This window comes from Malaya genurostris, chromosome 1, assembly GCF_030247185.1.
Source record: "Malaya genurostris strain Urasoe2022 chromosome 1, Malgen_1.1, whole genome shotgun sequence".
In the NCBI taxonomy this organism is placed as follows: domain Eukaryota; kingdom Metazoa; phylum Arthropoda; class Insecta; order Diptera; family Culicidae; genus Malaya; species Malaya genurostris.
The window spans coordinates 95,270,690-95,285,267 of record NC_080570.1 but is presented as its reverse complement, the minus strand read 5'-3'; the positions used below and the strand labels follow the sequence as shown (position 1 = coordinate 95,285,267).

At 36.9% G+C, this 14,578-nt stretch overlaps 1 protein-coding gene and 1 long non-coding RNA gene across 4 annotated transcripts; one reads left to right on the top strand and one right to left on the bottom strand.

Moving 5' to 3' along the window:
- The first annotated feature begins 1,876 nt into the window (after nucleotides 1-1,876).
- Nucleotides 1,877-2,339, top strand: LOC131440149 (uncharacterized). The gene is made up of 2 exons (XR_009231346.1): nucleotides 1,877-1,988; nucleotides 2,062-2,339. It is a non-coding gene; the product is annotated as an uncharacterized LOC131440149 (long non-coding RNA).
- A 1,079-nt stretch (nucleotides 2,340-3,418) lies between these two features.
- On the bottom strand, nucleotides 3,419-13,845 carry LOC131425140 (dnaJ homolog subfamily A member 1). 3 transcript variants are annotated; one of them, XM_058586758.1, is made up of 4 exons: nucleotides 13,703-13,845; nucleotides 12,333-12,670; nucleotides 4,627-5,416; nucleotides 3,419-4,253 (listed from the first exon to the last, which is right to left on the bottom strand). In XM_058586758.1, the coding sequence occupies exons 2-4, from the start codon at nucleotides 12,635-12,637 to the stop codon at nucleotides 4,140-4,142; spliced, it is 1,209 nt and encodes a 402-aa protein (XP_058442741.1). In that variant the 5' UTR covers nucleotides 12,638-12,670; nucleotides 13,703-13,845; the 3' UTR covers nucleotides 3,419-4,139. The 3 variants fall into 3 exon arrangements, with proteins under 3 accessions (XP_058442741.1, XP_058442739.1, XP_058442740.1); XM_058586756.1 differs by lacking the exon at nucleotides 13,703-13,845 and adding an exon at nucleotides 13,303-13,637; XM_058586757.1 differs by lacking the exon at nucleotides 13,703-13,845 and adding an exon at nucleotides 13,379-13,637.
- Between the last annotated feature and the right edge of the window lie 733 nt (nucleotides 13,846-14,578).

Genomic DNA, 14,578 nt, shown 5'->3' with positions numbered 1-14,578 from the left:
GTTTTGACATTACCAGTTACTGAGGGGTAGTTAAATTTTCGATACAGTTTAGATAGACGAGTGGCAGGTCGTGTCGTCGGCTGAATTGTATATAAAGTTTGTCAAACGCCGATGCTTGGTGAGTGTAAATGATATTCTAATTCGTATAAATGAATTTCTAATCGCTTTGTGTTTTTAGTTCGATCTCGAAAAAAGTTCTCTGGAACCAAATACTTAGGAAGCGAAGCTAAAAACTTTAAATGAGTTGATTGAAAAGTCCCGATTGAGTACGCAAATGCAGGATATTCACATATTTACTTTTAGAGAGTTATTTCATGGAAGAAAGCGTCCTGAAAGCGATAATTTTGTACAGCATTGAAACGGGCAGCAATGCTCCAGCATGTTGGATGATGTATTTTTCATTATTCGGAAGTGCATTCGACGTGGAACGTGGAACGCAATCGCTAGACGGAGTGTGTGCTGTTGTTAATAACCCTGCTAGTTGCTTGGAACTAGACTTCATAAATGCTTTGAAATCACCTCTGAAATCTGGTTACCCTACCGGTTACATAGATCTAGCCCAGTCGCCACTTCAAAGTTCAATCCAGCAAGGGCGATTACAAACTAGTGACGTTGAACAGGCCCGTGTAAAATTTTTTTAAACCTCGTTTGCATCCGTGGGTTGACCAATTTATCAATCACAATCACAACCTCGCTGAGGAAGAGTTGGCATCGTATGAAGCTGGGGAAACATTTATACAATTCCTTATAGTGCAAGTCGACGCCTTATTAACGGCGTTCAAAACTGCCCTCACACCAAGAAATTATGATTGATTCACTATTACTAGTGAAGTTACAAGTCGCCTGGAGCGAGTTATCAAAAAATCTACATTCAATCGGCTTGGTGGACTAGTTTTAGTTTTTTTGCTTAGTTAAATAAATATATTTCCCCTGAAGATAACACAAGTTTTTTATTGCCTTAAACAACCAAAATCAAATGTTTAGTAGTGAATAATTTGCGTTGCCGGTACGGTACGCCACTACGAATTACATATTCGTTATGAGACAAGTACTCCAAAAGTGTCGAGAATACAACTTCAAAGCGGCATACGACACAATCGCTATGGCAGATTATGCAGCTATGGCAGATCTTTGAAAGAATAAATTTAATACCTGCCAGCGGGCCAACTACACTCAGTGGTTTCGTTTTAAGTGAGAATCTCTTGTTTTTGTTTACATTTTTCGTTTGTGGTTACCAAGGCTACTGGTAACTGTTTCTCAAAATCAATAATTTACCAACTTGTGCTGCCAGTTCCAACACTTTTTCAAGCGATTCCATTTTGACATTACCAGTTACTGAGGGGTAACTCGATTTACGATACAATTTTAAAAGCGAGTGGCAGGTCGTGTCGTCGACCACATGTTTGGTGCGTAACCAAGGTTATGGTAACTGTTTTCCGACAGACAACATTTTATCGACTTGTGTTGCCAGTTTCGAACGTATTTCAAAAGATATCATTTTGACATTTCGAGTTACTGAGGGGTAGTTAAATTTGTGCTACAGTTTTCAGACACGAGTGGCAGGTCGTGTCGTCGGTGCCATGCTCGCTAAGAACGATGTTGCCAATGATTTGTTCGTGAAATGTGAGAGCTGGATATCTAGTTAATATGATGTCTTTGATTTTAGGTAAGATTTTATTAACGTATTTTTGAACATAGCCTAAATATCTAATATTAGATAAAAACTACACGAGCGAAGTAATAATATGAATTATAATTTTACTAAACTCCATGGTTGCAATATCGAATATCGATATTTTTCGTCTATGCTCTGAATTATCGATGTCGTCGATATCGTGGCAATATCGATATTATCGATAAATATCGATAAGTTTCCCATCTCTACTTTCTATTTCTTTCATTTTGTGACGCGGCAGATCCTTGGACCGGAAAATTTTGGCTCTTGTTCGATTCTTCCTTACTATTTTACCAAAAAATCTTATTGAAAGGTATGTTTTTTAAACATATAAATATGGCTTGAGCCGTAAGCATATTAACAATATGATAATTTGTAATTCATAGGATGACGTACCGGTATGGAAAGAATCGACTTTCGGCAAGATACTTTCTATAACAGTTGAGCCGAAACGTCCCAGCTTTGAAGAGAATCGCAAACTCATTTTGTTTCCCGAAATCATTGGCAATGTGGTTTGGTTTCGGTTTATGCAATGGAGTGCAGAAAGATGTCTGCAAGAGGCAGATGGTTTGACGTGAAATTTTGTAATCATTTTAATGTATAACTAAAACTCAAAGCAAAATGATGTCTTTTTGTTAAATAAATGTTATGAATGAAGATATTGCACATATAACGCGTTTTTTTTTCATAACGACCAATAAGCCACCTATCAACTTCCACTTTCGTAAAAAATTACAGGCGAGCTATGAAAGATAGAGTATTAAATTTAACACCAGACGAAAACTGCCGTTTACTATTATGACTTATGTACGATTCAGACGATCCGTCTCCTTCCGTTACAGTTATCCTCCGTTACCGTAACCGTCATTACATGCATTTTTATGAAGCCATTCACACGTAACATCACCGTTACGGAACGTCTCGACGGACGGAGCGTGTGAACGTTTCGGTAAAGAAAATATTAAACCAACTATCAAAACAACAAATAAACGGCTATGGAGAACTAGCTCTTTCAATAGAACTCTATAGTACTGAAATCGAATCTCAACAACCATTGACGACCGCCTTTATCTCCATCGCTCCTAGGGAAGGACAAGAAGTGCGTGATGGTTTCACATACTTCACGGGAGAAAAACCACTCTTCATACTCATAACTATCACGGCGTGTTAGAAGGGTATAACATCTAATATTCACTCTATAATCGACCAACTAAGGGATAATCACCCTTATTCTGAAAAACGACGTATCGTGTTTTCGATCGTATTCCCAATAACGCTAGAAAAATCAAAGGTAGCTAAGATTTGACCGAACCATATTCCATCGAAAAACCAATACGTCATTATTCAGAATAAGGGCGAATTTAAAGTTAATTCAAATGATTAGCATTCATGCAAAGTCTCTTCTGTATGAACTCCATGATTAGTAAACATCCTTTACGAATTTACCTATTGCCAGTATCACGAACAGCGTAGCGATCACTGTAGGGAAAAAATGACGTGACGTGATGTTCACAATAGCATTAAGCTCATCGTAGTAATTATTTTTTCTCTGAAGCGGCTTTCCTAATAAGGTTCTACATTCACTTCACTTGATTTTCACCGTGAAGTGATACCAATAATAAGGGGGTCTCAATCACTTCAGTTGGGTTTCTTCGTGTAGTGATACCGGTAATAAGGGCCGAATTTTAAATATTTGTTTTGAACGTGTCATCAGAGGAGAAATGAAAGAGGTTTCCTAAGGAATTTACTGACAATCATAAAATATGCTGTTTATTTTTCTTATTTTTTTTTCGAACAGAGAGAATGTTCAAAACAGATTTTACTTTTGCGTAATGCTGCATTGTCCATTATATATTCCTTTAACTAGTAGTAGCCCAAGACGTATCGCTCAACTCCTCAACAAATGTTCATTTCGCATATAAGCCCCAATCATTACAATCAAACCATTTTATCATAGTGCACAGTTTTAAGTGTTGTTTCCAGATTGCAGCTCAATCTCAAATATACGTAAGTAGGTGCGTGCAATCATGGGAATTCGTTGATGCAAAAAAAAGTTAAAACAATGATGTCTGCATAAGGCGGGGAAAATTACTTTTTTTTTATTGAACAATCAAGTTTGCACGGAGGATGTGTAATGGAATTCTGGAATGAAAGTCATGATATTTTGCAGTAATTTTTTTTATGTATTCTGCAATCGTTTAAATCAATCAAAATTCTGAAAACTGGTGTGGTTTTTTCTGATTTTTGTCCTGATTACTAATCGATTTAAATAGCGGGTATCGTTATTGCTGCATGTGTTGGATATCTCTTTATCTTAGACAGCGATTTGGTAAAGAAAAACAAACTAAGTGTCTAATTTAGCATCTAATGCGCACATACTGACATTAAACAACCATTCCTTCCCTTCCGTTCTATTTCCCTACGCGGCGGCAATAGTTTTATCTTAGTTAACGAACGTAGATGTTTAACTACTAGTACACTGTTGCACTCGTACTCCTGGACCGTGATGGTCTTCGTCCTCGTCATATGCATTCTTATAACCACTGCCTCGGCGGTCTTGCTCGGGGTCCAGCTCAATCTGAAAAGTATAAGAATAATTATATTTTAGTTTGAAATAATCTCTCTGTTTTAAAGAAATCACTCCAATCTTTCTGAAGCTAATAGAAAAAAAATAAAAAGCAAAATGTCTGACATAACGAGCACGATTGTTGAGGCATTTGAAAAATTAGGCTTGCAGTTTCCTTTTGAAGCCAATCCGTTCCTGCCTCAAATTTGATCTAGCATTTCGAAGAGAGCTGCTGTCTAGTTCCCGTAGGTGCGCAGTCACGCTAAATAGCATGGTTGCACTTTCGGATAAGGAAACTAGACAACCCAGTATCGATTACTCGTTCAATTACTGTCAATTGTTCTCGAATGCTTTAAACATTTAACTGTACTATAGCGTTACTTACCATATTACATTCCTCAGCATCAGCTGGAACTTTCACTACCGGCCGCCCAGGTAAGCACTGCTCAAGACCGGGGAGCAATTCGATCGGCAGCGATTCCGGGAAAACAACGAAGAATTGAATGACAAGTCGTCCCTTCTCGAATGGGTTCTTATACTGTGGCATGCCCTCACCAGCAATATATTTGATCGCTGCATGTTTAACTATTTCTCCTGGATAAGATGTGATGGCTAAATTTCGATCATCCAATGTCCGAATAACTTTTTGGAATCCACAGAGTGACTCAACCAATTGCAGCTGTGTGTGCATTATAAGATCCTGCCCGGACCTTTTGAAAACAGGGTGTTCCTTTTCATCTAAGACTATCACAATATCACCGGGCTGTAGATCTGGATCTTGGTCACCTTCACCGGAGAAAACTATTTTTTGACCGTCACGCATGCCCTTTTCCACGTTTACCTCAAGGATCTTACGATCCCGAACTGTCTTTCGTCCGTTGCATGTTTTACATTTGTCCTTTTCGTCAACAATTTCACCCATTCCACGACAGTTACGACATCCTTCTTCATACTGCTGTACGAATCCGGGGGCCAGTTGCTGAAGCTTGGTCACAACACCGGTTCCTCTGCACGGAGAACACTTTTGAATGGCGCCCTTTTTACCGCCACGACCTTCGCATTGATCACAGATAATATTCTTTTGTAAAGCTAATTTACGAGTGGCACCCGAATACAACTCCTCCAGTGTGACCGACAGTTGATGAACTAAATCCTTGCCACGACGCTCTCGTTTGCTGTAAAGAAGATGCAAAATCTGTAGAAAATCTCGTTTCGCAAAATTTCCTGTAATTAAAATAATAAACAATAGGAAAGCGGTTGTCGAAAATATGTCCCGTTAAACATTAGATAGGTCTAAAGTATGAATGACAGTTTTTCTTCGTTTACTTCCTTTTTCGATTATTACGGTACTCTTAGAAATCCTACTATTGTTTGTGTTTGGTTTTAAACTTTGAAGTTCGAGTAATTCACGAGAAGGAAAGAATTTTTTTCGTAACTCGGCAACGCCGCGAGATACCATCTGTAGTCAATAACAGTAAAGTTCATGTGGCTATAAAAAAAAAACCGATGGAATAAATGAGTCATTGTAACCTTTCCAACCAAACAAAGAAAAAGAAGGTTGTGCATGTGCAATGTTTACTAAATTTTCACATGTTTTTGTACGTTAGTGTACAAACAAATATTTAAAATAAAAACAATTTTTTTAAAATCTTCAAGCAAAATCTGAAAATGATAACCATTGCTCAGTTCAAAGCTTACCATTTGAGCAGCGCCATGATCGCAATATAGGGTAACGGTACCCCCACTCATCTCAGCTCCAGTTGTCTTATAATATCATATACGAAAACTATTAGGTTCATTTGCTTCGAGTTTTCGCATCGCTATAACAGCGGTATTGCACAATTGTCAAACAATTTTTTCTGCGATATTGCTTTTTAGAGCCCAAGCGAAGATATTGTATTCGATTTTACCGCATTTCGTAGATTGTAAATTGAGTAATTGGCAAAATAGCATTCCAGTTTTCCCAGTTATTGAGATAAAAATTCCCGGTTTTTAGAATACCTCTGCTCAGTATATCATTTGAATATCCTTTCGAACTTAAACAGAAATTCCATGTAAAAGAAAAATATAATAGGCGCGCTAGTTGAGGATTGAAATATTTTTCGGGTATCTCAATATATACATAGAAAATATTAATTATTATAAGGGCATATAAGAAAAACCAGAAGCCTTTTTTGATCGTCTAGGGGTTTTTGTTATCATATATGTTTTGCCTTCCTTTATAGAAAGGTAATGGAATTGATGGAGAATCAAACATTCGAACGGAGCCTCGGGGTTCTATAACATCTCCCCGAAAATCATTCTCCAGAACATAAAAAACTGAAGCTTTTTCCCCAGAAATTTATTGCCCAGAAAGTACTAAGCTCCAGAAATACAAACTCTAGAAAGTAAGAAAATCCAGAAAAAAAAAAACAGAATGTACCAAACACCAGAAAACCTCGAAGGCATTATTCGCTAAAACACTATTATTGGTATAATATCGTTTGGCATGATGATTATTTGGCATAATAGTTATTTGGAATAACAGGTCAACATGCTGCTTAATAGAATTTGTTTTAATTTACTGCGATTTTGAAAGGTCTAATGCGGCTACGCCTCATCGTTTTTAATGACCTGCTGTCCGACCTCGCTGCTGCTCGTTCGGACTTAACTGAGGGATAGCCCCTAGCTTTGGGGAATCCGGGCAAACGCACGCAACTAGACAGAGGTGATTTCTGCGGGGGGGTTTAACTGGGTTTTTATCGAAATCATTTCTACCGCGTCATCTCCAAGCGCGTTTACAAAGTCAATCTATGAAATGAAATATTAGCAGGTTGATAAGATATTTAAGCTGTCCAGTTCAACAACGTGTCCGTATCCCTGTATCCCCTAATAATTTCTTAAGTTTCGGAGGGTGGGGGGGTTTAATCTCTCCCCTCATGTTTACGCGCCTGATTTTAGTAGATGCTTTTCTGGTAAAAGATCTGTTCCTATGTTGTTTCTGTATTATTTTCCATTATTGGGAAACAGTTTCTAAGTATTTGCTTTTTCTGGGAGATGGTATTCTGGGGAATGGTACATTCTGTTGTACGTCTTTCTACTAATTGATACCTTCGGGCCTATGCTTTTCTGGAGAATGATACATTCTGGGGAAAATAATTCGTTGCTTCCTTTTCTGGGAAATGGGTTTCGAGAGATTGTCGTACAACCATGTATGCGCACCTTTCAACGAGTTTTTTTCGCGCTCAATTTTCTCGAAGAGGACTGATCCGATTTCAACATACTTAGCTTGCAATGATTCTACGCTGAGAATCGGCTGCGAAGTCTGCTGAAACAGAAAGGCCAAATTCCACAAGAGGAATGCAACGCGAAGACTTTGCTTAGCTACTATTATTAAGCCATTGATCATGTTCTAAGATCATATGGCTGTCACTTTTGATTCCGGGTGTATAATGATATATGACGTAACCGACAAAACGCACTTTATTTCTTACCGCTCAATTTTTCGAAAATGCGGAATCGATTTGAACAAATTTAAGCTTATTTGAATGTTACTATTGGGTCATTGTTCAAGTTCGAAGATCAAATGATCAGGGACGTCTCGTCCTCAAGTGCATCGCGTGCACTGCACAACCGATCAAATTGAAGGAATTAATTGCATCCCCTCACCCGCATGCAATTATTTTTATACTCTCTATTTTTTCGATGAAAGCATGTCGGATGGCTCCGAATATAAAATAATGAGTGATTTTTTCCACAGCGCAATATGTACAAATTCTCCCTAAGCTGCAGCAAGTGCATGCAGCTTAGGAAGAATGGCATATTGCGCCAATAACAGCCAAACAATCTTTTCATGCCGCATTGCCGTGGTGCTCTGAACTCGAGTACTTAGCCTTGTGCACTGAAATTGCGTACATTTACACCCATCTTATAATACATCCAAATTAAAATTTCAAGTATCTCTTGTCGCTGTGTTAGTATCTTTTCCGTGAACATGAGTTACTGCACAGATTCAAGAAGAAAAGAAAGGCTCTGTGAGAACTTGTATGCACTTGTATGTGTAACCTTCAGGAGAGGCTTATGCTAAATTGCTGTCTCAGTTGCAACGTTGAAGCGGTTTTATTGATGAAGTTATTGACAGATTTTCTCTACCTTCAGAGCGTTGAATTCTTTTATTGTAATGATGATACGAAATAAGTTTGAAAAAGAATTCCCTTCCAAAAGTATATCGTTATTTCATTGTATTGAAAAACACAAGCAAATATCCATCTTTTGTTTTCACTTACATCGAACTGTTATATATGATATCGTACCACTTAATCAGTGCACAATCTGCAAATTTTGTCACGAGGCGCCACTGCAAACAATGACTGTGATTTCTGTTTCCGGAAATACAATGGTATAAATGGCTCATTTGGAAATCACTATTGGTTTATTAAACAGGTTTGAAGTTCAAATGGTTGTCACGATTCCGGTGATATAATGGCATAAGTGAAGTAAACGTCAAAACCCATTAGTCATTACCGCTAAATTTTCTAGTAAATGGATTAACTGATATCAATAATTTTAGGCTCGTTCGAGATTTACGTTGGGCTGTGGGCTTGGCTGAGTGTCGATTTCGAAGATCATATATAACATTTCAAGTTTCGGAGATATAATCGTACAAGAAACGTAATCGACAATTTTTTTTCTATCCGTATAATTATTTCAGATAGTGATGATCATGTTCAAATGTTGTTACGCGTGGTCTAAGAAACGTTTTCGAAAATTTGACATAAACGTTGAATCATGCTTTTGTGAACTACCCAAATTTATCTAAATAAATTGGTGTCCGAATAAAAGACCAAATTAGTGTCCAAAATGACATCAATGAAAAGGCAAAAAATATTTTAATGTAACTGTGGCGATAACGGAGAAAGGCATTATCCCACCACTAGGTGGATTAAGAATAGGTTTTTGTATTTACATTTCGTCTTTAGCTCATCAGAGCATAGCAGTTCATATTGAATTGTCACGCCACCCATATCTCTATTTGAGACACTTACACTGGTACCGAAGCACAGCGTCTTTACAGATGAAATCCACCAGGTAATAAAGTTTACGACTTACTAGTTGTTTGCGGCTGTTGGCCTTCTAGGGGTTTTTATTACACGTAATTGTTTTGTACTGAACGCACATGTTTATTTTTGGTATATCAAAAATTAGAACCTGTTTTAATCCACCTAGTGGTGTAATGATGCCTTTCTCATATCAATACTATCATATATAATACTGTGGTATTCTTCAAAATAATTTTCTTCGATTCCTAAAAAGAATAACCGAAATCGGTTTGTTTGACCGTCTACTGATAAAAACTATTAATTGGAGAAGATTTGAGGTCGATTTAGAAAACTTTGTACGGTTTTTCGCCCTTATCAGTGATGGTATACAATTTTTAACACACTTTACCCTATATTTCCGGATCTGGAAGTCGGATCCAGATGAAATTTAGGAATTACGTATGGGACTACAGGACCTTTCATTTGAACGTATGGCGATTTTTTATGAAAATCGGTCGCGCCATCTATGAGAAAATCTAGAAAACATATTTTAATTTTTTTGCACATTTTACCCCATAACTCCGGAACCGGAAGGATCCAAACAATATTCAGGAATTTTGTATGGGACTACAAGACCTTTCATTTAAATCCAAGTTTGTAAAAATTGGTTCAGCAATCTCTGTGAAAAGTTAGTGAACTTATTTTCACAATTTTTTGCACATTTTACCCCATAATTCCGGAACCGGAAGTCGGATTCAAATAATATTCAGGAATTTTGTATGGGACCACAAGACCTTTCATTTGAATTTTGTGAAAATCGGTTCAACCATCTCCGAGAAAAGTTAGTGCAAAAAAAACGTTACATACACACATACACATACACATACACATACACATACACATACACATACACACACACACACACACACACACACACACACACACACACACACACACACACACACACACACACACACACACACACACACACACACACACACACACACACACACACACACACACACACACACACACACACACACACACACACACACACACACACAGAAAGAGAGAGATTTTGCGTACTCGACGAACTGAGTCGAATGGTATATGACGTTCCTTACGGAAGTGGATGCGGAAATTTCAATTCGATGAGAAAATTATAAACGAAATGATGGCACTGCGAACCTCACATAATATCGCCATTTTCAGGGCTTAGTTCATGGTACGAGTTGTCATATGAACATACGTTATTTAAATTGTCGTGATGCGTTTGCAAACAGGTCTGTTTAGATAATTTCAGATAATTTTGTATGTTATGATTGTGATGGAAACCGTAAAGGATTTTTGACAAAGGTCCAACCGGACAAAAAAAAATGAACTCTCATCCAAAAAAATTTAAAAATCATTAGATGTGTTCTTGTGCCTCGCATAGTTCTTCTAAAACTTCAATTTTTTCTTTAGTCAATTAACAATAAGTACATTTGTAAAGTACAAGTTCTTCATAATGAACTCTCCGCTCACTCAACCATTTTTATTTTCAAATATTCCAAATTCTATAAGTAATCATTCTGGTTCGATATCGTATTTGTCTACCATCTACCATCTACCAATAAAATTCATGATGTCGAATATATCAATGATCAGTTCAATGAGTTCTGTGTTCTACTACCTTAAAACTAATCGGCTAGAAAACATATCTCATACCGAAAGAAATGTGAACCATGTAATCGTTGGAGAAATTCGGCTAATATCGATACTGCAATGGATTATTACAACCATTACATGATTGAGTCCATCAGTTTGAAAAGCTCAAACTAATTTTAAGTTTCCTATCTTCGACAATCTTAAACTGCTCCTTCGTCAACATCAAAATCAACATTTTTGGGATCCTACTATCGATGGAATCCATAGTTCAGGATCTTGAAAAGAAAATTAAGCATAAGATTCACTGAACAAGTAAAATTATATATCAAACCTTTACAAGATTCTTTACAAGTCTTCAGTAGTCAGTTTCAGCCTTGAAAGAAGAAAATCAAATAATCTCTGCAAACGGTGGACAAGGCCAAAGTCGACAACTTTATGAAATTATGGCAATCATTAGTTCATGTTTTCATAACTGCTAATAATTTTTAATAATTTTAAGAAAAATTTACCCAATGTTATGACTGTCAACAATTTTGCATACTTATTACTAAACTTAATAAACTCCAGCAGACGCATCTAGATTTGAGATGATCGGGTAAGCAACCCGACCTGTACCCGATCGAAAATAAAAAACTTTTACTCGCACCCATGGTTTATTTTGTGGAGATATAAATAAGATGATTCATTTTGCAAAAAACACGTCATTCATACTCTGATTTTTCCCGTATGGGTCGACATATTGACAAAATATATGAAATTTATTGAATTTTTGTGCGATAGACCGCTATATCAATATATTTTTGCACGAACATTAGTATATTACCTTATTATAAGGTAAAGGTAAAAATCAAATAATATAGCAATCACACGTTTTGCACGTCAAACCACGCTAATTGCGCTTTAATAAAAAAAAACACTTGAGCATATGACAAACGAATGTAGCATGAGTTGCAGTAAAACATACATGCTTTGTACATGATGTTATTGTCCCAATTTTTATCAGTGAAGTATTCAAATAACATATGAGAAACCTTTTTACCAACAACCCCATAGAAAATCCTCCCGATTATCTCATCGACTTAGTAGGGGTTTGTCGGTACAATCAACATTTGAATGTGTTAACTTAGTCGCAATATTATCGATCGATTTTCAAGAGCCCGATTATGTCGGCCAACTGGTCCTTTTAAGAAGTGTCACATTTTCTACGGGAAAAGCTGACCTTTGTTTGCATTTATACGGATAACATTACAAACTGTTACGGCTTTTTATGATCGACGATATAAACACGAGGATCGTTTCATAAACCGCTACTTTGTTGTTGCATCACAAAAGAATCGGTAACTCTAAAACACAAGCTACGATGAACTGCAGAGGATGCTATTCTTCAATTGCAGAAAATTTTCCGAATACAATTATATTCACTTACCTACGTCCACCGAAACCGCCATTAAAGAACATATCAAAGATGTCCATTGGACTGTGGAAACCACTACCACCTCCAGAACCACCTTTCTTGATTGCTGATTCACCTCCTTCGTCGTAGATGGCTTTCTTTTCCGGATCAGACAACACTTCATAAGCCATCGAAATTTGTTTGAATTTTTCACCCTCATTCGGGTTCTTGTCCGGATGGTATTTCAGGGCCAATTTTCTGTAGGCCTTTTTCAAATCATCCTGGGAGCAGCCAGGCTTTACGCCTAATATATCGTAGAAGCCGGTTTCTTTAACCATCTTGTGCCGTTTAACCTGTTCGGTCTTGATTTTCTGCGAAATATAGAAATTCATTAGATTCATTTATTTTTAATATTCGTGAAAAGAAAAGACTAGGTTTTTTTTCATTCGACTATTCTACTACATTTCTTCTAGTATTTTCTATTTTAGTCCTGAAACAGATTGAATTGTGCAATTAAATCCGTTATAAGTTCAATGAAACTGACATTAGTTTTTAGCAACTAACGTGTCTAGTCTTATTTCCGTTTATCGTAAGTCATAAATTATCAACGACTGGCATATTTTCGCGAAAATGAAAAATCATGAAAGCATCTGACGAAACAAAATGGCGACTCACAGTAGCGAATCAAAATCGTGAAATACTACCACTTCATAGCAACGATATAATTCCCACTTTTCGCGTACGTAGGTTACTAGAATTTTCCATGTCTTGCAATTCAAAAAGTAAAATCTGACATCAAACTTGAAACACGTTTTCTTCAACTGGTCTCGATTTTTTGTCTATAAGCCGGAAACTTCAATGGTAATGGGTTGTACCTATCCGGAAATAATTTTGAATCTTACGTATTTTCTAACACGAAAAACTACGGTTTTAATTCGAAAATATTATTGAACTCGTCGTTAGAGAAAAATTGATATGGGCAGAAGAAAATTAGAATAATAACCATTTTTGTTTAACAAAATCACCGATCACTTGTGCCACGCTGATCTATATTTTCGTTTACCACTGGGATTACTTACGACTGCTGTTCAATGGATTTCGATTTAAAAGAAGTGAAATCCGGATTTTGAGCAAATCGCTTTTTTGTCTGTAACAATCAGGTAGGTAGTTATGTAAATGATCAATTTCGTTTTTTTCCCGACCAGATATCGATTTTCTAAATCGCCACCAACTCTTCACTACGTTACTTTATGTGAAGACAGAAATAATTACTGATCTCAACGATTAGCTCAATTTGAGGAATGCGTTTCCTGGAATCTGTTTAGATACTGAACCATCACTGACCACATTTTGTTCCCTCTACCAATGAACACTGCAGCACATATACGACAAGCATTACCTACCAACACACGCAGCAACACCCAACAAGGCTTGAGAACGTTCTGGAAGTCTACTGCAGCTTGAAGTAACTTTTTCGAGAAACTTCGTAACTTTTTTAATACCACTTCGAATTGAGAGAAAGAAAAAACGTGAGCTCGATCGTCACTTTTGAGTTTGACAGTTGATAGAATACGCAATATTAGTTCTCTTTGTTTTACATTGCCTTAAGTGATGGATATAAGACGGAGAAAGCAATAACACAACTAAATGCAAACTGACAACATTACAAAAAAATATAACATCATTCAGAATGAGGGGCCTCATGCGCACAATAAATTAAACGACGGGTGATCACATTTTTCAGTATTTTTTTATGTGCCATTGAAATGTAATCCCACGATGATTTCGGCAAATACAATTTTGTATTTGATTTCGGTTCACTTAGAGTGACTATAATCAGAGTGGCGACAGCTGTTCGTTTGGAATGACAGCTACCAGTTCCAAACGAGCAAACGATCTGTCAGTTCAATGTAAAGCTAATGGAATGTATTGAATTGTTGCCAACATTACGGATGAAATGTCGTCACTCTGGTTATAGGCACTCTAGGTTCACTGTTAAATAACCTTTTCAGTTCGTGTTCCCATCTCATCCGACGCAGTAAAAAATTGCTCACAGTCGAGAAGACACAAACAATACAGTGTATAGAGTATACGAAATGAGTAAATACGATTTACAAAAGCCCGAAACTTGACCTTCAAGACCAAATTCAATTTGTATTGATTTCGAGCGCTGCAAAGTTAGACCAAAGACAAATAATAAGACCTGAATTTGACGAAGAACATTTGAAATATTTTTAATTCATTGTTGAGTGTATCCGGTACCTTCTTTATTAACTGCA